Raw genomic sequence first — 21,663 nt, 5'->3', positions numbered from 1 at the left:
TGGCCAGCCGCCGCTCCGCCGCCGTTATATCGAAGGCGGACCGCCGGAGGCAAACCGCTTTTTTCGAGCGGTCTGCCGCCGCTTATTGTATATATATATATTTATTTATAGCATGCAGTTTATCAAGAATAATGATTGATCAAAGCAGACATATTTCCATTTGCCGTTTTTATTCCACATTTCAAATTACAGTAACTGTCATTGAAACAATATGTCAGATCACTGAAATATAAATAACAGAAAAATACAAACATATATACACCCAAAGAAAATGCAGGTTTCCAATTAAATTTTGGTAAAAACAAGCAAAAAAAAAAAACACTTTTGTAAAAAACACTATTGTAACACTTACAACAATTGTAAATAATATAAAGAGGTCAGCTCTGGGATGAAAAGAATTACCAGTAAACATAAGCAATGAGGATATTTGGTACCAAATAAAGTGCAGGATATCAAATAAATTGAGGTATAACATCATATTTACAAGTCATTTCTAACAATAGGATAAGTGGTAATAATTTAGAGTAAAGCTCTGGAGTAGAATATGCCATTATAACTGCAATGCTGACCTGTGGCACAAGGATTTACAAGCTATATTTAACAATAGAATAACAGTTAAGCACACTGATGGAACGAAAGTAGAATTTTTGGTACTAGTGAAAGTGCAATATCAAAAGGTATGAAATAGTATAACCAAGCTATTTTTAATAGAATAACAGTTAAGCACACTGATGGAATGAAAGTAGATTTTTTGGTACTAGTGAAAGTGCAATATCAAAAGGTATGAAATAGTACAACCAAGCTATTTTTAATAGAATAACAGTTAAGCACACTGATGGAATGAAAGTAGAATTAACTGGTACTAGTTAAAAGTGTAATATCAAATATCAGAGGTATGAAATAGGATTTACAAACTATAATAGAATTGTTAAGCACTGACGGAATGAAATAAGCCAATACTAAAGTCACGGTAAGTAGAATATTTGATACCAGATAATGTGCAAATATCAAGTATTAGATGTATAATCTAGGATTTATAAGCTATATTTAAAAATAGAATAGTTAAGCACTGTAACAATGAAATAAGCAGCAAATTGTATATTAAATAATTGAGATCTTTGGTATCAAAGAATGTGCAGGATAATGTAAAGTTTTACATTCAACTTAAACATGACAATAAGTGGGAACAAATGCAATTAACAGCAGAAAATCTGGCTGTTGAGAACACAGTCAATCACAATGTCTGGAGTGGTTGGGGTCTGGTTTTCCTCGACCTCCAGAATGAGGCAGTGCAAATTGGCACATCTTCAGTGATTCCTCGTGCGCCTGTATAAAAAGACAAACCATCCCATATTCATCCAAGGAGCTGCCCTGAAGGCAGGGTCATGAGAGGAAAAAAAAAAAAAAAACATCCCATATTCATCCAAGGAGCTGCCCTGAAGGCAGGGTCACGAGATGGGGAAAAATAAAATAAAAAAACAGCAATTTCTAGTGAAGAGTGTGGATTGAGTGAGTTTAGTCTGACACTTTTAGCAGGGGTGTCGGTAGTCAGCCTAGGTTTGAGGGGTCGGCTGTGGGTCCCTCTCAGCTGTGCGGCGCCTTTTTCCACCTTCACGGTCAGCTGCTCCTTTCAGGTAACGCGTAACGTTAACCTGGATCGCCTCATCAGTGGCATCCTGGGTTGCCGAGTTCTTCCGGATGGCTCCTGTAGAAAATAAAGATCTGTCATTCCATTTGATTGGCATAAGGTCATACACATCTACTTAAATATAAAAAAAATAGCCAACTTACTTTGAACAATGGTCTTCAGGAACATGTCTCTAAAACATGCTTTTTCCCCTGCACCAGTCCAGGTTGTGTTAATGGAAAGGCGATTAGAGAAGATACTCTCAAGCATTCGCCACACAGTTGTCTTGAGGTCCCTCCCACACTTGATTGCCAAAAACCGAAGCTGAAAAAAAAAAAAAAAAGGGTTACAAATTACATTTCTCTGAAGCTTCTCATAAATTTAAAATGTGACCGGCTGTGGATTCAGACTGTAGAATATGCAGTGTACAATCTTAATTTTAGATAACCCTATGGCGTTATACATATATACATCATTGTTTTGTTAGAAAAAAAAACACACAAGTTATACTTAGTCTTTCTAGATGTAAAGCTTTGGCTAACTACTGTATGTAGTTAATAACATTTCTACATGTAATGTTACTAGCAACATTGCTTAACCTCAGTGTGTACTGTAAGGAGGGCAAAACAGCACGTGTTAGCTAACACTTTCTAGCCACTCTAGCTACTGGACTAGCAGCATACTGCAAGAACAATGGTGACTAACTTAGATATTTTAAAAACAATGTAAACATAATATTGCGTTACACAAAAAGGAAACATGTACTTACTTAAACGATGGTAGTCGATGACTTTGCTAACTGTAGGCTGTTGAAATTAGTACTGAGTCTGACTGTAACTCGTGATTGAATGGCAAACTTCTTCTTCTTTCTTCTTCTTTCTTTTTTTTTTTTTTGTTTTTATGGCGGTTGGCAAACCAACTTAACGGTGCATTACCGCCACCGACTGGGCTGGAGTGTGAATCAAGAGATATTGGAACTTAGCTTAAAAAAAAAAAAAAAAAAAAAATTAAATCCTTTTGTCTAAGTCTATGTCTCTCAGATACTTAATAACAAAGTGATAAATGTTACTAGATGTTTTCCCTAATAAACCTTGCATTGTGAAATTATTCTGATTGATCATGAATGGCAAACTGAACCGAATGTGCTCTAGTCATATTGTTACGGAGGGGCCTGCCTCGGTGGGTCCAGTGCGTCATCGAGCCACCGTTTTAGCCCCGCCCAAAAGAATCCTGAACACAGCACTGGTGCAAAACTGTTTAACGGTTTAACTACACAATTCAGTACTTCACAGTCCACAGTGCAATGTGTTTTAGCAATAAATTTTTACCATGTATAGTGTGTTTGGATTATTTAATTTTTATTGCCTTTACAGGGACTTTCACACTTTCTTAAACATTAGTACAGGTCGTAATTGCAAATGAATCCCTTACCTGTAAAAGGTAAAATAACAAAAAAAAAAAAAAAAAAAAAATCGAGGTTGGAAAAAAATTACAGACAAACGAAATTTCTGCGCGACTGTGAAACCAGGGAGAAAGCTTTTTCATTGAGTTTATCCTTCACGTCAAAACGGGGACAGATGTCTTTCACTGTTCACTGATAGTCAGGCATTGGTGAAAAGTCTAACTTCATCAATTTATTCTGCTAAATTTTTCATACCCTGTATTAAATATCTATTTTTAAACCTAATCAGAATCAGAAAGATATTTATTGCCAAGTAAGTTTTACAAAAGGAATTATTCTTGGTTTATTGGTGCATGTCTCAATGTGCATCAATCAAAGAAATATAAACAATTTTCACCTAAGTGCATAAATAATTCAATATATTTTACATAGGGCCTATATTACTGTATAATCGCTTCAGAGTTTCAAAGTAATTTAAATGTCATTTCCTAAACCTTACCTTATCATGGAATCAAGAGTCAAGAATCTGTTATAAACCCTAATGGCTTTGGAGCAAAAATAATAATAGCCAAATGGCTGGTCGATTTTGAGAGTCAAGCTGTGACTGTATTTCAAAGCGGCTTGCCGCCGGCCGGCCGCGGTCGAATTGCCGCCGGCCGGCCGCGGTCGAATTGCCGCGAGGCAACCGCCAGAGAAATGACGCGGGCGGCCCGCCGTCTGACCGCCGGTGGCATCTCGCAAGAAATGGGCGTGACGAATTCGGCGGCAAACGCTGGATCACCGCCAGTGGGACGCACCTATAGCCGACAGCTTGGGGACAGCGGCAAAAAGAAGCCGTGCGGACATTTTTTGCTATCTGGGGGAGAGACCACTCGGGACATCATGGCAGTTAGACATCGGTGAGTTGTAATCGCTAATTTATCTTGATATTTAGCTAATGTTTACATTCTAGATAACATGGTGCCTCAGCTTGGGTTTCCCTCACTGTGGGGCAAAGAAAGATCAGGTGTGTGTGAGATAATGATGAATGGATGTTGGATATAATTCAGTGTACTAAAAAGTATGTGTGTGTGTGTGATAATGTTGCATGGATGTTGGAAGCAGTTTAAGGCAGGAAAAGGTTAATCTCTGTGGAAAAGAAAGCATGAATTACTTAAAAAGTTTGTGCGTGTAAGTGTGCTACAGAACTGGGCCCTCATTAAATTATGGAATAATTGTTAAAAAATAAATAAAATAGGCATATTTGTGGAAAAAATATCTAATATTTGAGTTACATAAAAGCTTTTTATTTGTTTTCTTCCTAATTGTCCTTGAAATAGTGGTCAAGAACCCCCGCCCACCCCCAAAACAAAAATGGTTTGGCCACTGATCAAAATTTGATGTTGTCATTTGATTTGAAGTTCAGTAGGCTAACGTTACGATCAAAATGTCCGGTCAGCACAAGTCTGGTGCTCAGAAAAGAAAAGAAAAGAGACGAAGGGAAGAAGAAAATAGAGGCCTTCGAGATGTACTAAACAAATATTTTAAAAAAGGTGGTGACGGAGAAGCTGGAACTAACGTTAGTAAAGTCAACGTAGAGCAAGGTAAGAAACAGCGCAGCCAACGTTTATGAGTGTTGTCAAAGACCCGGTACTTCGGTACCAAGTCGGTACTAATTTTGTTTTAAACGTCACGCCACGGTTCCAGGTTTTCTCAAACCCGGTACTTGATGTGCGTGCATTCCCGAATCGCGTGCATGCCCGAAGCGCGTGCAGTTGCGTCCTCTTCATAAAAGTGCTGAGACATTGCGACCGGCGGTGCTGCTGATGTGGTGGCTGTAAATCCACTTGTTGATAAGAAAGGAGGAAAGAGACACATATGGAAATATTTTGGATATTAGCTCATAATAGCGACGCGGCGCGCTCGTTTTTACAGGCACGCAAGTTCATTGTTGCATAGCAACGACAGACGCCACGGGAGAGCACGCGCTAGTGGAAAGGAGAAAGCGGTGCGAACTGCGCTCTCCATGATGACGAGGAAGTATTAGCAAAGAATTCATTGATTTCTAGCACTTGCATTAGCTTTACTACTAGATATATTTATGGAGATGAGAAATAAAAAGCCGGCTGAAATGCGTCACTGTTGGCATCGGTGAACAGATAATGGGCCAGATCCGAGTCTATTTTTGCTGCGCTGCTCATGCTTAATTAAAAGTGAAAGCACACTTTTGATGGACAAAAAATAAATATGATTTCACACAAAAAGTGCCCAAAATGCACAGATTTTGCATGTCTAGTATGTTTTAACAAGAACTGCAGTAGGCTATGTCAGAAAAAAAATGAAAACATTTATAGAAAATGTACCCATTTAAACGTGTTTTTATTATTCAGTTTGGGTAAAAGTATATGGTGTTTTATAAAAAAAAAAAAAAATGGAAGTCTGCTGTAAAGTGGTTAGAACAACGGAATCGGCTAAAATCAGAATTGGCCTAGAAAATTGTAATTGGTGCATCTCTAGTATAAGAGCCTGACACAACACGTTATCTTTGACAGAAACAGTTGAGTTTGGTAGCTCCGTCAGAGAGGATGAGACAGAGAGGAGAGAGATCCAGCTGCAGTCAGGTGACAGAGAGAGTGATGCATTATCTTTGACAGAAACAGTTGAGTTTGGTAGCTCCGTCAGAGAGGAAGAACAGAGGAGGGGAGAGGAACAGGAGAGGAATAGCAGAGGAGGGGAACAGGAGAGGAAGAGCAGAGGAGGGGAACAGGAGAGGAAGAGCAGAGGAGAGGAACAGGAGAGGAAGAGCAGAGGAGGGGAACAGGAGAGGAAGAGCAGAGGAGGGGAGCAGGAGAGGAAGAGCAGAGGAGGGGAACAGGAGAGGAAGAGCAGAGGAGGGGAGAAGAACAAGAGAGGAAGAGCAGAGGAGGGGAACAGGAGAGGAAGAGCAGAGGAGGAGAACAGGAGAGGAAGAGCAGAGGAGGGGAGAAGAACAAGAGAGGAAGAGCAGAGGAGGGGAACAGGAGAGGAAGAGCAGAGGAGGGGAACAGGAGAGGAAGAGCAGAGGAGGGGAGAAGAACGAGAGGAAGAGCAGAGGAGGGGAACAGGAGAGGAAGAGCAGAGGAGGAGAACAGGAGAGGAAGAGCAGAGGAGGGGAGAAGAACAAGAGAGGAAGAGCAGAGGAGGGGAACAGGAGAGGAAGAGCAGAGGAGGGGAGAAGAACAAGAGAGGAAGAGGAGAGGAAGGGAACAGGAGAGGAAGAGCAGAGGAGGGGAACAGGAGAGGAAGAGGAGAGGAGCAGGAGAGGAAGAGCAGAGGAGGGGAACAGGAGAGGAAGAGCAGAGGAGGGGAACAGGAGAGGAAGAGGAGAGGAGCAGGAGAGGAAGAGCAGAGGAGGGGAACAGGAGAGGAAGAGCAGAGGAGAGGAACAGGAGAGGAAGAGGAGAGGAGCAGGAGAGGAAGAGCAGAGGAGGGGAACAGGAGAGGAAGAGCAGAGGAGGGGAACAGGAGAGGAAGAGGAGAGGAGCAGGAGAGGAAGAGCAGAGGAGGGGAACAGGAGAGGGAGAGGAACAGGAGAGGAACAGCAGAGGAGGGGAACAGGAGAGGAAGAGCAGAGGAGGGGAACAGGAGAGGAAGAGCAGAGGAGGGGAACAGGAGAGGAAGAGCAGAGGAGAGGAACAGGAGAGGAAGAGCGGAGGAGGGGAACAGGAGAGGAAGAGCAAGGGAAAAGGAGAGATCTGGGCATGGGGGGGCCCATCTAAGATTATCTTGTCCCGGGCCCAGGCAAGACTGTCAGCTGGCCTGTATGTGCGCATGCACAAGTCCGAGGCCTTTTTGTTTGCAAGCACACATGCACATACATCTATTGGAGGAGCATGCTCCTGAACACTAAATTGTTGTCTTATTTTTGTTCTCCCCATTCATTTTCAATGGCCAGTCAAAAGGGTTAAGTTTTGACACCCTGCTTGAGCAAAGTCAGAAAGTATTATTCCAAAATGATAACTTTAACTAGCATTTTCAGGCAAAAGAAAATCCTCTTCGGGTCAAAATGACCGGAAGACAACACAAGGGTTTAACTTGAAAAAACAAAGCTTGAAAACAGAAATTTGGGAACTGAGTCAAGGGCAAGTTATCGCTTCTATTTATAGGCCTAGGAAATCACTGTTATTGGCCGATGCGATAATTACAAAAATGGCCAAATACTTGCAAATTAGTTGGTCTGGCAGGTCTGTCTTCCACTACCATGATCTAATTTTGTTTACCTTGAATAAAGCAGCTTCCAAACTTTAAAGCTTCAAACAGAAGATTCCTTGATTGTGTCAAATCATATTTCACCAATTAATCCTTATACCACGAAGAGGTAGATGCTTAAATGCAAATACATAGTTATCGGCTTGTACTACAGAGTTGAGATATTGACAGTATTGAAGCCCTTTTGATTTCACTTGAGTACACTGGACTTCAGTGCTCATTAAATAGGCCGCACAAAACACATTTTGGTTTCTTTTTTTTTTATTTCTGTTAATTTCATGATGTATATACAGTATGTTTTCATATAACAATTACCACCACAATATTCAGAGACAAATGACATCATTATGTTACCCTACTCAACCAAAAACTCACACACTCCTGAGTTTGACTGAAATCAAAATACACAGTAGGAATAGAAATAACAGTTCAACAGATATATTCTCTTGTTGAATTTAAAATTCTTTCATAATTTATTTGTACTCCAGATCAAATGAAATACAATCACTGATAACTTTATTAGGATAATCACAATAATAAGTTGGTGTACAGGTTATCTAATCAGCCAATCATGTGGAAGCAGTGCAATGCATCAAGTCATGCAGATACTGGTCAGCAGCTTCAGTTAATGTTCAAATCAACCATCAGAACCATCAGAATGGGGGATGTGATCTCGGTCATTTGGACAGTGGAATGATTGTTGGTGTCAGATGGGCTGGTTTGAGTATTTCTGTAACTGCTGATCTCCTGGGATTTTCACACACAACAGTCTCTAGAATTTTCTCAGAATGGTGCCAAAAACAAAAACACCAGTGAGCGGCAGTTCTGTGGACGGAAACGCCTTGTTGATGAGAGAGGTCAACAGAGAATGGCCAGACTGGTTCGAGCTGACAGGAAGGCTACGGTAACTCAGATAACCCCTCAGTACAATTGAAGTGAGCAGAACAGCATCTCAGAATGCACAACACATCGAACTTTGAGGCTGATGGGCTCTATTTCTATTGTCTATTCTAACAAAAAGCTTTTGCTTCAGATCACTTGGAATAGCACACAAAGGGTGCTTCTCAGTCAGAAGGCTGCAGCCTAGTTGGGTGTGTCCTTCCTAGACCAGTCCTTTCTCAGCATTCAGCATTAGAATGAGACAGTCCAGTAAGTGTTCATGTTAAAGGGATTGTGGGTGATTGAAGGCAGTAAAGGATGCACTTCGAAACGAGGCTGCCTTCCAAGGGTCCTCACAATTGAGACGACCTTCGACAATGCTTGATGACGTGGCAGCCAAAATATTTAGCCTAACTAGGCTGCAGCCTTCTGATTGAGAAACACCCTACATGTAGGGGTTGGGAGGGTTAGTTTTAAAATATATTCCGAATAAATACTGTAAAATTGTATTAGTAACGTATTATGTTATGATTACTCAAGGTCAGTAACATAATATACTTTTTAATATTTGTTCAGCTCTGGCTGTTTTTTCCCATGTTTTTGACTATAAACAAGTGAATAATGTGCAAAAAATATGGACTACCTTTATGTTGCTTTTTTGTCACTTTTGGAGCTTGACAGCCTCAGCCACGTTAATTAAAGGAGAACTCTGAATATTACACAAAATTTTTGGGTTTGGAATGGGTAAATGAAGACAGAATTGTTATTTTTGGCTTTCAGCTTTCAACACCATATATATATATATATATATATATATATTGTCTTGATCTCATTGTAGCTCATTTTGTTCATTTCTCCATGCATCACCTTTCATCAGCTATGAGTAATGTTATGATTAACTTGTTAAGGATATGGATGGAGATACAACAATACAGGCATTGTTTGAAAAATTCTATTACATAAAATTAATACTATTGCTACTCTTTAACGTAAAAAACTGCACCAATTTTGTCATTTCGACAATTTGGCAACTTTGGACAATGCTTTTTTATGAGATAGAAGAGTACTTAATTCGCCAAAACTCTTTCCGCATAAAGGGCGGGAGTACGGCTTCTCTCCAGTATGCACTCTCTCATGTGCTTTGAGGAATTCTAAAACCATAAAACTCATTCCACAATGTGAGAACTTGTAAGGTTTTTCCAAGTATGTGACTCTAGTAAAGGCTTTCCCACACTCAAAGCACACATGAGGTTTCTCACGGCATGTACAATATTTTCTGGTGCTACAATAAGTCGCCACAATAAGAACACACATGTGGCCTCTCATTTGCATGCCTTTTCAGTTGAGTTTGGAGACTTCCCTCAGTGAAACTCTTGCCACACTTGGAACAATTGTGTATTTTCTCTCCTGAATGCATCTTCATATGACTTACAAGGTTTGCTCGATATGTGAAACTCTTCCCACACTGAGGGCATGTGTAAGGCTTCACTCCTGTGTGAATTCTTGTGTGAACCTCAAGGTTTCCCTTATGTATGAAATCCTTTCCGCATTGAAGGCATGTGAAAGGCTTCTCTCCAGTGTGAATCCTTGTGTGAGCCTCAAGGTTTCCCTTATGTGCAAAATGCTTTCCACATTGAACGCATGTGAAAGGCTTCTCTCCAGTGTGAAGTCTCATGTGATTCTGAAAGCTTGCTCTCATTGTGAAACTCTTTCCACACTGAGGGCACGTGAAAGGCCTCTCTCCAGTATGAATTCTAATGTGCTCATTAAGGTTTTCTTTATGCAAGTAACTCTTTCCACACTGATCACATTTGTAAGGCTTCTCTACAGAGTGAACACTCGTGTGAATCTTAAGGCCTGATTTTTGAACGAAACTCTTTCCACACTGATCACATTGGAAAGGCTTCCCTCCAGTGTGAACACTCATGTGATTCTTAAGGCTTACTTTATAACGGAAACTCTTTCCACACTGTTCGCATTGGAAAGGCTTCTCTCCAGTGTGAACTCTCATGTGATTCTTAAGGCTTTCTTTCTGAACGAAACTCTTTTCACACTGATTGCATTGTAAAGGCTTCTCTCCAGAGTGAACCCAAAAATGTCCCATAAGTTGTTCTTTAGATGTGAAACTCTCTTTACACTGAAGGCAGGTGAAAAAAACATGGGCTCCAGTTCTTCTATGTCTTTTTTGTGATACATTCTCCGTCTCTGAGCCATTCAAAGTTTTTTCTTCGGTTTTGAAATGAGGTTCCTCATACTGAACTTTCTCCTCCTTCAATGTCAGTTCTTGACTTTCCTCTTTCACTTCCAGCAGGTCTAAAATGAATATATGAAATTGTTAAAATTCAATTCAAGAAAAATGTGACATGAACAGAAAAAATATTGACTCAAAAAGCAGCAATCCATATTCATGTGATCCTTAATTCTTATGTTATTTCCTTCAAATCTAGTTTATGACATGCACACAATGTATTTAGTCAAGATCAGTGTTTCTCAATCCTTTCCTGGAGGACCACTAATCCTTTATTCGGCACACACAATTCAAGAGACTTGTGTATAAACTTGCCATAGATTTCATTATAAAAGTTTGCAGATTTTGCATACGCAAAAGTTTTCATATTTATAAAACACTAACCTCTGTAAAATGTCCTACATAAATTAACAAGTTAACGAAAGAGTTATTGTGCATTATAATTCCCCCAATCCTCTTCACCCCATAATAAAGAAATATTGCACCACCAAGAGTGCTGTTATGTAGTGGTCGACTGATACAGGGTTTTTTTAATGGCCAATGTCGATATCCAGAGTGCAGGGTGTCCAATAGTCCAATAAAATTCTGATTAGGAATGTAATAAAACATTGATATATCGACTATTGAACAGCACGTTATTTTACCTATACGTTTTTGAGGCATTGATATATTTAAATTTAAATAAGAAGCCTAATTTGCATGCTTTTCAATTCACTGTCAGTTGTCCTTCCATTTAATGTAGTCAGGGCATAATAGCTTTCTGAGACCAAAAGGGGGTGACATAACACTTGCGGTGCAAGTGGCAGTCCAAAGTTGTTAATCTAAATCACCAAACCCAAAAGGTTTTTGTACTTCAAGAATGAACAAAGTGATGTTGATGAGTTTGCAGGTTAGTGTATAAAACCGGTGTAACTGCGCAAACTGAACGATCAGAAATGGCAATGTTTATTATGCAATTTCTCTGTAAGTAGCCATGAAAAGTTTTCATTGAAGCTGTCAAACCACAAAAAGACATAATTGTAACAGAAAATACATTGTGTAGGGTACATAAAATACACAAAATCATCCAGTGATGGCAAGAAAAAAAATGATCTTTGTCCTTTGATAAGGATTTGATTTTAATGGAAAACAATGCGAGTTGCATTCCATGATGCTGCAAAATTTTGAGCAGCTTCGGAGTCCTAGCTGGGTGCCGTCAACAGACCCCAAGCGGCAACGATGGTGTGCAAGAATGCACCATGTCGTCCACCAGACACATCCTGTGTGCGACCCCTTTTAAGTTACTATGCTGCTAACAATTTGCCAAAATTATATCGAGAAATATGTTTGAAGAGACAAAGACAAAGTTGAGACAATCATTGATCTACAGGCCAGTTATCCAGGATACATTTTTTTAAAGAATAAGCTAAAAGCACCAACTTAAGCTATTTTAAGGATTCAAGCATAGAATATTATCTGCACAATTAGCATTAATAGTATTTCAGTTTCATTATTGACTAGTTTAGTGACTACTTCTGGAGATGTCACTAGGTAGTGACAAATAAGTGCCTTATGTGCAATGAGTGAAAGATTTTGAGATGTTCACCACCGAAATCTGCCAAGAGACTTTATAGTATTCAAGCATTATAAGAACAACACAGATTTATAGTTTTCCTTCATTTTGTGAACTTCCGAGCATGACTTTTCATCCAAAAAAGACAACAATAATAGTCTAATAATAATAATAATAAAAAAAATAATGAGTATCAAAAATGTCCTTACCTTCTCCTTTATTAAAATTTGCATGTCAAATCTACTGACTTCAGTCGAATGTTTAAGCATTATAATGACAAATCAGATCTGTATAATTTTCCTACAGTATTTAAACTGTCAAGCATGACTTTTATCAGAAAAGACAACAATAGCCTAAAAATAATAATTTTGAGTTTTAATAATGTCCTTTCGTCATTGTAAAGCGCATGCAAGTTGAGTTGAGGCGTCAACGCTCCGTTCAATGCCATCATCAAGCGGCATTTTGCCCTCCACATGACAAGCGTTACAGAAAGCGTGATGGAGGGGCGAATTTACGAGCTTGCCATCCAAGAAAGCATAAACATTGAAAATACTTATTTGGAATAGAAAAAATGGCAATTGCTTTGACTGCAGAAAATAAAGACTTGTTTATGTTTATGTCTTTACATTTTATGCGTGCATGTAATTACTGTAGTTCAATAACTGGGGTCTCTGGACACTCGGAAAAGATAAGGTAATAATAAATTAAAATGGGCAGAGGTGTGCCTCTACCGCCTCTTCCACAGGGGCCAGTTGGAAATAACCATTTTATTCCCGGTGATCCACATTAGAGATTGGCATCACTGCATGAGCGAGAAGGGTGTGCGCCAGGACTTAGACAGTTCGTTATGAACTTCGGGGAAGAATGGGGAAAATTTGCGGTCACGGTCGTTTGACAGCGTCCGGACTGCAGGAACCATTGTTACAGGAACCAGTTTGTTCAGGTTCCTCTGGGGGAGACCACTCAAAGTTAAGCTTTTTGATCGCCCTTGTAAGGATGTGGAGCATCTTCCTGTCAGTGGTGCAGTCACACTCCTCGACCTCGCTGGGGGGAGGGGCAGATGCATCATCCACTGAACATTCGCCTGATGCGGTGAGAGACATGAGATCATCTTTATCATCCCCAACGTCAGAACCGCTGAACGAGACAAGGCCACACACACTTTCAGAGGGCTGGAGCTTGTCTCGCACATAATGTATTGGAAAATATGCACTTTGTGGAGATTGAGGCAGCACGAGGACGACCTCAACTTCAACCTGCTGGACCTCACGGCTCCGACGTGCCTCCTCGTGTGAATCCTTGGTTATATCAAAAGAGGTCAGTGGGAGGGCATGTGAGGCTGAATCGTCCCTCAGAACGAGTGCGATTTGCGAGCAAAGCGTCTTGAGGCTCCCTCGCAGTGAGGATAGTCTGTCTCAATGAGAGCTGACTGTGTGGGCCGGAACCAGACAGTAAATGCTCATGCTGATCTGATGGTAAGATGTGCCTCTTGCACAAGGAACACTTACGGAATTACATCTTTAAAAAGACGCGAACACGTAAGCGACTCTTTTAGATAGATAAATATATTTATATAACACAATATACAATAGCTTTGTAAGAGTAATGTAATTCACCTGCCAAAGCGCTGCAGGGAATCAGGATGCTGAATCCAATTCACCAGCGAAGAGTCAATCGGCCTCTGCAATTACAAAAACCAGAGTAACAGGTGGGGCTAATGCCGAGTTTACACTACACGATTTTAAGCCTGAGGTTTGTGGAGATCGCCGACAAAAGCCTGAAATCGTAGGCAAATCGGAGCTCGCTCCCGTGAATGATCGCAATGTATGAATTATCAAAGACGCGATTTGAGAGAATCGCCGACACATTCCTGATGTCAGTGAGATATCTAGAATGTTAAATATCCGGACCTGTCTGCGATTCCAAATCGCACAATGTGAAATATGTTTTGATTGAATACAACTGCAGCGTTGACCTACAGCCAATGAGAGAGCAAGAAATGGGAAGTTTCAGTGGGAGAAGTTCTGATGTACCTGGAACAGAACATCATCTAGCTTGGCCGCGGTATCAAGAAAGTCTCATTGGACCGAAGAAATGGTGGAACAGTTAGTGGAACATTGGAGTCGTCTGGGATTCGTCAATAGTGAAATGTTTTGTAATGTGTTGACCCCTGTTGCTGATTCGTCGTGTAGTTTGAAAATTCTACAACTTCCATGACAAGACAGACGTGTAATATGAAAGGTACCACGATCCGACGTGTTTTGAAAGTTGTGTAGTGTAGGAGACATAAAACACAGAAAGCTGTTTTGACCATCTACATTAGGAATAATCCTGAACCAGATGTGTGTATGGACATTGCACACATATTTTTTTATTTTATATATTCTGATGTGTGTGTGGAAAATGGCATACGGATGTTTCTATTTCCATTATGTGCTTCAGGACCAGATTATTGAGCACTCTACTAATTAGCTAATCAGCGATAAATAAAGTCAATGTCTAAAATGTGCTGTGTTAGTGATCCTCCAGGAATGGAAACACTGATTTAGATCTGATTATTCAACTATATTATTTCACAGCCATATTTTCTAAACTATAATGACTAACTGCATGAGGTTTTGATGCATGAAGAATCAAGAATGGACACCAACCTATTTGTAGCTCTGTTTCTTCATTTTTCACTGTGTAAGGGTTTGGATCACTCATGTCCATTCTCTCTTCTTTAATAAGCTCCATCTGTACAATTACGTGTCGCGCAGATTTCAGATGATAAGAATAAGTTCTGAGGTTATTCCTGCATGTCTGGAAACGTGTTTATGGTGATGAAATGTATTGGTCTAAATCTCAACTCTCATGGATACATCTTGATTTCTCTGTCTCTGCAATCCAGCGTTGATGAAAGATGAAAGAAACACAACGACAATGCTAGCTAGCAGTTGTTTTGCAATTGTACAACTACCAACGGAGAAGATAATTTACCGCGTTTTACATGATTGATTTCACAAACGTTCGCCAAATATGTTATATTATTATGTAAGGTGGGAACTTGAAGTCAGCTCTACATTTAGTTAAAAGTGCTGTTTTAAAGCTAATGTTTCTCGTTGTCTTTGTACTTCTCCATGTGTGACGTCACACACCACGCTTCTGCTCTGCAACACCTGCTCTGATCACTGTTTGTGCTCCTGTTCTGTTTTCTGTAGCTGTGTTGTCTGTGTGTAATATTTGTACTCATTGTTCTATGTAAGACATAATAAAAATTATTTTACAATAACGCCGCAATTATTACGTCATAAAACACGCCCCGCCGCCATTTTGTCGACTGCACGTTTGTAAATGAGTTTATTATCTGAAATCTGCGGGACATTATATATTAAAAATGGAGTTTATTAAAGAAGAGAGTGATCCAGAACCATGCAAAGTAAAAAATGAAGATACTGAGGAACAAATAGGTTGGTGTCCATTCTTGATTCTTCATTAATAACTGAATCATAAAAGAGAAACAAGCCCAAAATACGCGATTTGCCTCACCAAAACCATGAAGATAATGAAGGGTATTTTCATAATCCGCATATATCATCTTTAGGTAACCCCTTTGGAATAAACGTGACGGTATGCGGCCAGATTATATTTAGTTAAACCTTGTTTTTTAGTTTATAAAGTCCTGAATCAAATTGATATTGCTTAAATAACGGATATTGGGATAAAACAAAAGGGAACACCGATAATTGCTCACATAGAAACTCTGAAAAAAGAAATTAATATTAAAAGTCTAAGGTGTTTTCTACTCTAAATATTTCATGATCTTGAAATTTCTTAGGTGTACATCTTGCCGATCTTTAATGATGTCTCGTTTGTCAGTGAATCCTTCTTCTTCTTGGGAAAAGACATGGAATTCTTATGGTTCAAAAAGGGTGGGAACTTTAATTGTAATAAACCAGCTGAAACTGAATGTGATAAAAAAAAATAAAGGCCTGTTCACACCAAATCCGTGACGATTTTGCAAGACGAACCTGACAGAATGTATGGCAAGCCGAATTATCATTAATGCCCGTAATTCAGTTTTTACTAGTCAAACTTTAAATTCCAGATATCTATTTTACGACTTTTACAAGTCATAATACTCATTGAAGATATCTACAATGCTATTTTGACTAGTCATATAAAATAATAATATAATTTATAAATATTATGGACAGCATTTGTGGCATAATGCTGATTACCACCAAAAATAATTTTGACTCGTCCCTCCTTTTCTTGAAAAAAAAAAAAAAAAACATTGGTTACAGAGAGGCATTTACAGTGGAAGTGATTGGAGGCCAATCCTTAATTGTTAAAATACTAACTGTTCCAAAAGTATAGACACAAGATGTAAACAGTAAGCATCTCAACATGATTTTAGTGCTGTAGCACATGTACACCCAGACATCTATTTGATGTCTGTTTTTACATCTGGAAGACATATTTTTCTGGTTATTTGCTCATCTGCAATATGTCTATAAGACAATTTAGCAGATGCCTTTGAGATGTTTATGATTAAGAATGTTTGTAAATCTGATCTTTTTAAGATGTTTAGCTTATGTTATTTAGAATGGGATGCCTTTATAATGAAAGGATCTCCTTTATGCCTAAAAGGGTTTTCAAGCGGGGGGGATCCACAAACTAGATTGTGCAGCCTTAAAGCCCACGGCACACCAGACAGTCAAGGGCCCCTGGGCACTGGCCCCATTGGCCCGGGCGGTAATCCGTCCCTGAGTAGAGGAGCGGATTCAAACATTCCGACATGCAAATTGTAGCACGTATGTGACTGGACAGAAAAAGTGTGTTCAACTTCAACTCCGCCTTGCATTAACGATCGGCGAGATTTGCCGGAAACACATATGTTTCGCAATGTAGATTCAAAAGAGCCGGCTCGAGATCAGGAATCATGTACACTAGTAGAACTGTGTGTTTTTACCATGTAGAGTCATTAGAGGGCACTGTTCCAGCCGAGTCGGATGGAAAATTGCATGCAGGAGAACCACAAATGGTTACGAAAGTCACGAAGATCATCCGATACCGGACTCTTTCAAGAAAATAATTTTTTTTGTGTGTTTACCTATTTGCAGGGCAAACAATAATAACTTAAAGTAAATAGTATTTTCACATAATTAAATAGAAAATAATGCACTTATGAAATTAACTTCCCTTTTGAAGCAAAACTCTGTTAAATATGCAAATAAAGTGCAAAAACAATATAACAAAGTAACAGTAACTTAAACTTAAATTTTGCAGACCTACACAATCTCTGAGCTTTTCCGGTCACTCAGGAGCACTATCTGCTGTGAAACTCTTCTTTTCCAGCATTGCCAGAGGACCTTTGAGTTTTCCTGGTTGCTCAGCGGACTGCCTGGTTTCAAACTTATGAAATATCCCACCAAACTTTCATCATGAACAAAACAGTCAGACTCTGTAATAACGATGATCAGCTGCAGCTCTGTGCACACACACACACACACACACACACACACACACACACACACACACACACACACACACACAGACAGACAGACAGACAGACAGATATCCAATGGGCAGAAGATGATGGCGGTGAATTGTCTTCATACTGTATGTGTTGACTCCATTTCTGCTTCTGATTTTGGTAAAGTGTTCCTAGCATGGAAGGAAAGTTCTGTTGAATCTTTTCGGCTGCAGATCTCCCTGGTGATGGTAAAGCATAGTTCTTGATTTCTATATACCTAGCATCTTCAGGACTTCCTGTATGAAGTGACATTCAAAGTATCATCCTTGATTGGAATGTACGTACAGTATGCAGGCAGGGAAGTCATAATGGTCAAAGAACTTCTCACACATCTATCTGCTGTAAGTGCTTTATGATCTTTGGTTGGAAATGCTTGGGTGTAGCGTGTGAAATGGCCAGTGAATTCTAAAATGTTGGCAACTCCCTTAGAGTTGAGTTCAAGAAACAGAAAATCGATAAACACAGGATCCAGGGGATCATTACTGGTGAAATTATGCAAGGGTGCTGCTCTCTGAGGAGGTGTTTTGTGGAGAATGCATCTTCCACAATTTTTTATGTTGTGACATATTTCATTGGACATTTTTGGCCAACAGAATCGATTTCTGATGAACTCTGTGTTTCTCTCAACTTCAAGAGGACAGGACTCATCATGCAAGGACTGGAACTTTTGAGGAAGGACAAGTTGTATGAGTTCTTCATTGCGATGTCTTTTTATCACTCTGTACAATAATCCTTTCCTCATCACCAATTTTGCCCCCTCCCATTCAGAGTTTTCGTTCTTGGATAAGGCTGACACTTGTACCTTGGGCATGGCATGCTATACAAGTGCAATGACAGAGTCATCTTTTTGTGCTTTTATCAACTTATGGGCATTTAACTGTTCAAGGGAACCAATGTCCTATCGCATTTAGAAGGCATAGCACTCTGGTATTATGTTGGGTGTAGCTCCTAGCTGCTCCACATATTTGTGGTCTGTTGCTTGCTTCTGAAGAGCTTTGATGCTGGATGGAGGTATTTCTTCCCAATCTGTTTCCTCTTCCTTTGAGAAGATGTTGCATGACAGGGAGTCAGCATCAATGTTAGTCTTCCCTGATCTGTACTGGACATTTAAGTTATAAGTGGACAATGCCACCAGCTACATATGACCTGCAGTGTGTAGTTTTGCTGTGGTGAGCACAAAGGTGAGTGGGTTGTTGTCACCGGGAACCTGGCACCATACAATAATCATGAAACTTGTCTGCCACTGCCCATTTAAGTGCTTTAAACACAAGCTGGTGGATAGGGTAACACTGTTCTGAGGGATTCATCTTCCTATTGGCAAAAGCTAATGGTCTTAGGCTTTCTAGAAACTTGGTTTAACATGGCACCCAATCCCTTCAAACTATTGTGGAAACATATGACTTGGTTGGGTCAACAAAGGCCAAGATAGTTGCACTGATCAGGCAAAGGATTATCTTATGAAAAGCATCCATACACTCTGAATTCCATCCCTCGCCATATGGTTCAGACTCTTTGTAGTACTTTCCTTTGTTGATTACAACCTTTTTACTATGCATGATCGGGTGGGTATCCCTTGGTATGTTCTGTGAGTGGTCGGACAGAAGCTGAGTACTTAGATCATTTCCACAGAAGCCTAGGAATGATTTGAGTTGTACTTTTTTTATTATTGTGGGGGAAGATTCTATGCCCATGTAGGGTCACAAGTGTCCCAATGCTGAGTGTATCAACACCCTTGCTGATGCACAAAATCGTGTTCATGATATGCTGATTCATGAAATAGGGAGCTGATTGTGAGACACACAGTTCCTTTTTTCACTGATCACATAAATCTCTGAAAAGAATACACGCCTTGATACGGGGCTTCATTGGAAATTGTGCTGCGTTCTCGATACATGCTTTGAAGCACCAGTGTCAAACGTAACATCACTAGCCTCGTGCAGTAATTAGTTTTGGTGACTATAGTTTACAAAATCATATTATCTGTGAAATAACATTAGGATTTCATTCCAGAATTAGGACAGACTAGAGGAAAATGCATAAACCAGATTTGATGAAAATAAATTTTAAACTGAAATCAGTATTCTTTCTATTCATGTCATATTTGTCACTCTTGATATTAAATGTATACATTTTATATGTTCATTTTAGACCTGATGGAAGTGAAAGAGGAAAGTCAAGAACTGACATTGGAGGAAAAACATCAGTATGAGGAACCGCATTTCAAATCTGAAGAAAAACCTTTTAGCTGCTCAGAGACTAAAAATTTCCCACAAAAAAGATGTAGAAGAAATGGAGCCCAAGTTATTTTCACATGCCTTCAATGTAAAGAGAGTTTCACATCTAAAGAACAACTTATGGGACATTGTAGAGTTCACTCTGGAGAGAAGCCTTTCCCATGTGATCAGTGTGGAAAGAGTTTCAGTCATAAAGCAACCCTTAAGAATCACATTAGCATTCACTCTGGAGAGAAGGCTTTCCCATGTGATCAATGTGGAAAGTGTTTGGGATATAAATCAACCCTTGAGAAACACATGAGCCTTCATTCTGGAGAGACGCCTTTCCAATGCGATCAGTGTGAAAAGAGTTTCAGTCACAAGGCGACACTTAAGAATCACATGAGAGTTCACTCTGGGAAGAAGCCTTACAAATGTGATCAGTGTGGAAAGAGTTTCTTCCGTAAAGAAAACCGTAATGATCACATGAGAATTCACACTGGAGAGAAGCCTTTCACATGCAATCAGTGTGGAAAGAGTTTTGGTTATAAATCAACACTTAAGATACACATGAGCCTTCATTCTGGAGAGATGCCTTTCGCATGCGATCAGTGTGGAAAGTGTTTCAGTCATAAGGCAACACTTAAGAATCACATGAGAGTTCACTCTGGATAGAGGCCTTACAAATGTGATCAGTGTGGAAAGAGATTCTTCCATAAAGAAAACCTTAATGATCACGTGAGAATTCACACTTGAGAGAAGCCTTTCACATGTATTCATTGTGGAAAATGTTTCATATGTAAATGTAGCCTTCGGAATAACATAATAGAGTGAAGCTTTACACATGCCCTAAGTGTGGCAAGAGTTTCAGCCAATTAAGTACTCTTCTGTATTATAAAAATAAAGCATTGCCCAATGTTGTCACAGTGAGCAAAGTTGCTGTGAAATGCCACAATTTGTGCAGGGATGGTTTTTAAGTTCAGAAGTAGAATCGTGTCTAATAGCATTTGTCAAAAACTGCCAGCCTCATTCTATTATATCTTCATACATATTCTTAACATGTTAATTTATTTAATCATAGCTGTTGAAAGGTGATGCATGGAGAACTGAAAAGACTGACATGGAATGAGATCAAGAGGCAAAAAAAGAGTGCTATGGTGTTTAAAGCTTAAAGAGTTAGTTCACACAAAAATTCTATTGTCATTTACTCCCATGTTGCTCCAAACCTGTAACTTTCTTCCATGAGAGACAAGTGAAGATCTTCAGAATTTCCAGAGTGCTCCTTTTATGGGGACTAGGGCAACATAAATGTAGTCCACATAAAGTACATATTGTGTGCTATATTCTAAGTGATCTGAAGCAATACAATAGCTTTATATGAGGAACAGACTGAAATTTAAGACCGTATAATTTTCCTTTATTTCATTAGATGCATTCTCTGGTTTATGTTATATCTATTCCTACTGTTTGTCAAACTTGGGTATATTAATAATGTCATTTATTTGTATTATAATTATGGCCACAAATGTGTAGTGTGGTAATTGTACATCATGAAATTCCCAGAAATAATAATAATTTTTGGTGAAATAATTGTTTTGGATAAAATAAAATATTATAACTTGATTCAACTTAGTAGCACTGTATTCATTAATGTTTTTGTAAAATAAAATTCTTTGTAACTTAACACAGATGTTGATGAAGGGTGAGGGTCAGAAATCCCTTGTCTCTTCAGATATATCAATACATATATATATATCCTTTTATATCAATATGTATCTATATTCTGTTGCTTAACTCCTTTAATAAAATGATGAATTAACTATATGCATGATCACATAATCAATTCTATTTTCTTATGCATAACTGAAATATATTTTGAATCATATGTGTGTTAAGTTAACTTTTTTCCAGGCACATTCCAGAGCCTTATTTTCTGTCCTGCATGAAGGTTGAAGGTCTCTTGGGAATAAGCTTAGCTGTGATGAGAGGGGGGCAGG

At 39.3% G+C, this 21,663-nt stretch overlaps 2 protein-coding genes and 1 long non-coding RNA gene across 4 annotated transcripts in view; 1 reads left to right on the top strand and 2 right to left on the bottom strand.

The window, feature by feature from the left end:
* The window catches only part of LOC127649631 (gastrula zinc finger protein XlCGF49.1-like), a 53,314-nt gene extending 32,091 nt beyond the window's left edge, over positions 1 to 21,223 (top strand). Inside the window, exons 1-2 of one of the 2 annotated variants that reach the window (XM_052134848.1) lie at positions 15,255 to 15,384; positions 19,602 to 21,223. In XM_052134848.1, coding sequence (XP_051990808.1) covers positions 15,312 to 15,384; positions 19,602 to 20,341 — 813 coding nt within the window. In that variant the 5' untranslated portion in view covers positions 15,255 to 15,311 and the 3' untranslated portion in view covers positions 20,342 to 21,223. Of the gene's footprint in view, positions 1 to 15,254; positions 15,385 to 19,601 lie in introns of those variants that run through there. The other variant, XM_052134849.1, reaches the window with a different exon arrangement.
* On the bottom strand, positions 138 to 2,532 carry LOC127649661 (uncharacterized). The gene is made up of 3 exons (XR_007971312.1): positions 2,397 to 2,532; positions 1,792 to 1,951; positions 138 to 1,705 (listed from the first exon to the last, which is right to left on the bottom strand). It is a non-coding gene; the product is annotated as an uncharacterized LOC127649661 (long non-coding RNA).
* On the bottom strand, positions 7,923 to 15,083 carry LOC127649641 (gastrula zinc finger protein XlCGF8.2DB-like). Its single transcript, XM_052134864.1, has 2 exons — positions 14,587 to 15,083; positions 7,923 to 10,448 (listed from the first exon to the last, which is right to left on the bottom strand). The coding sequence occupies exons 1-2, from the start codon at positions 14,669 to 14,671 to the stop codon at positions 9,418 to 9,420; spliced, it is 1,116 nt and encodes a 371-aa protein (XP_051990824.1). The 5' UTR covers positions 14,672 to 15,083; the 3' UTR covers positions 7,923 to 9,417.
* Positions 21,224 to 21,663: the final 440 nt, after the last annotated feature.

Source organism: Xyrauchen texanus, chromosome 9 (assembly GCF_025860055.1).
Source record: "Xyrauchen texanus isolate HMW12.3.18 chromosome 9, RBS_HiC_50CHRs, whole genome shotgun sequence".
NCBI lineage: Eukaryota > Metazoa > Chordata > Actinopteri > Cypriniformes > Catostomidae > Xyrauchen > Xyrauchen texanus.
This window is presented reverse-complemented; position numbering and strand designations above follow the sequence as displayed.

Excerpts from the sequence above, each read along its gene's own strand:
- LOC127649641 (XM_052134864.1), bottom strand. The coding sequence starts at position 14,671 with ATGGAGCTTATTAAAGAAGAGAGAATGGACATGAGTGATCCAAACCCT. Across the intron at positions 10,449-14,586 it reads AGAAACAGAGCTACAAATAG|ACCTGCTGGAAGTGAAAGAG; the intron begins GTTGGTGTCCAT and ends TATTCATTTTAG.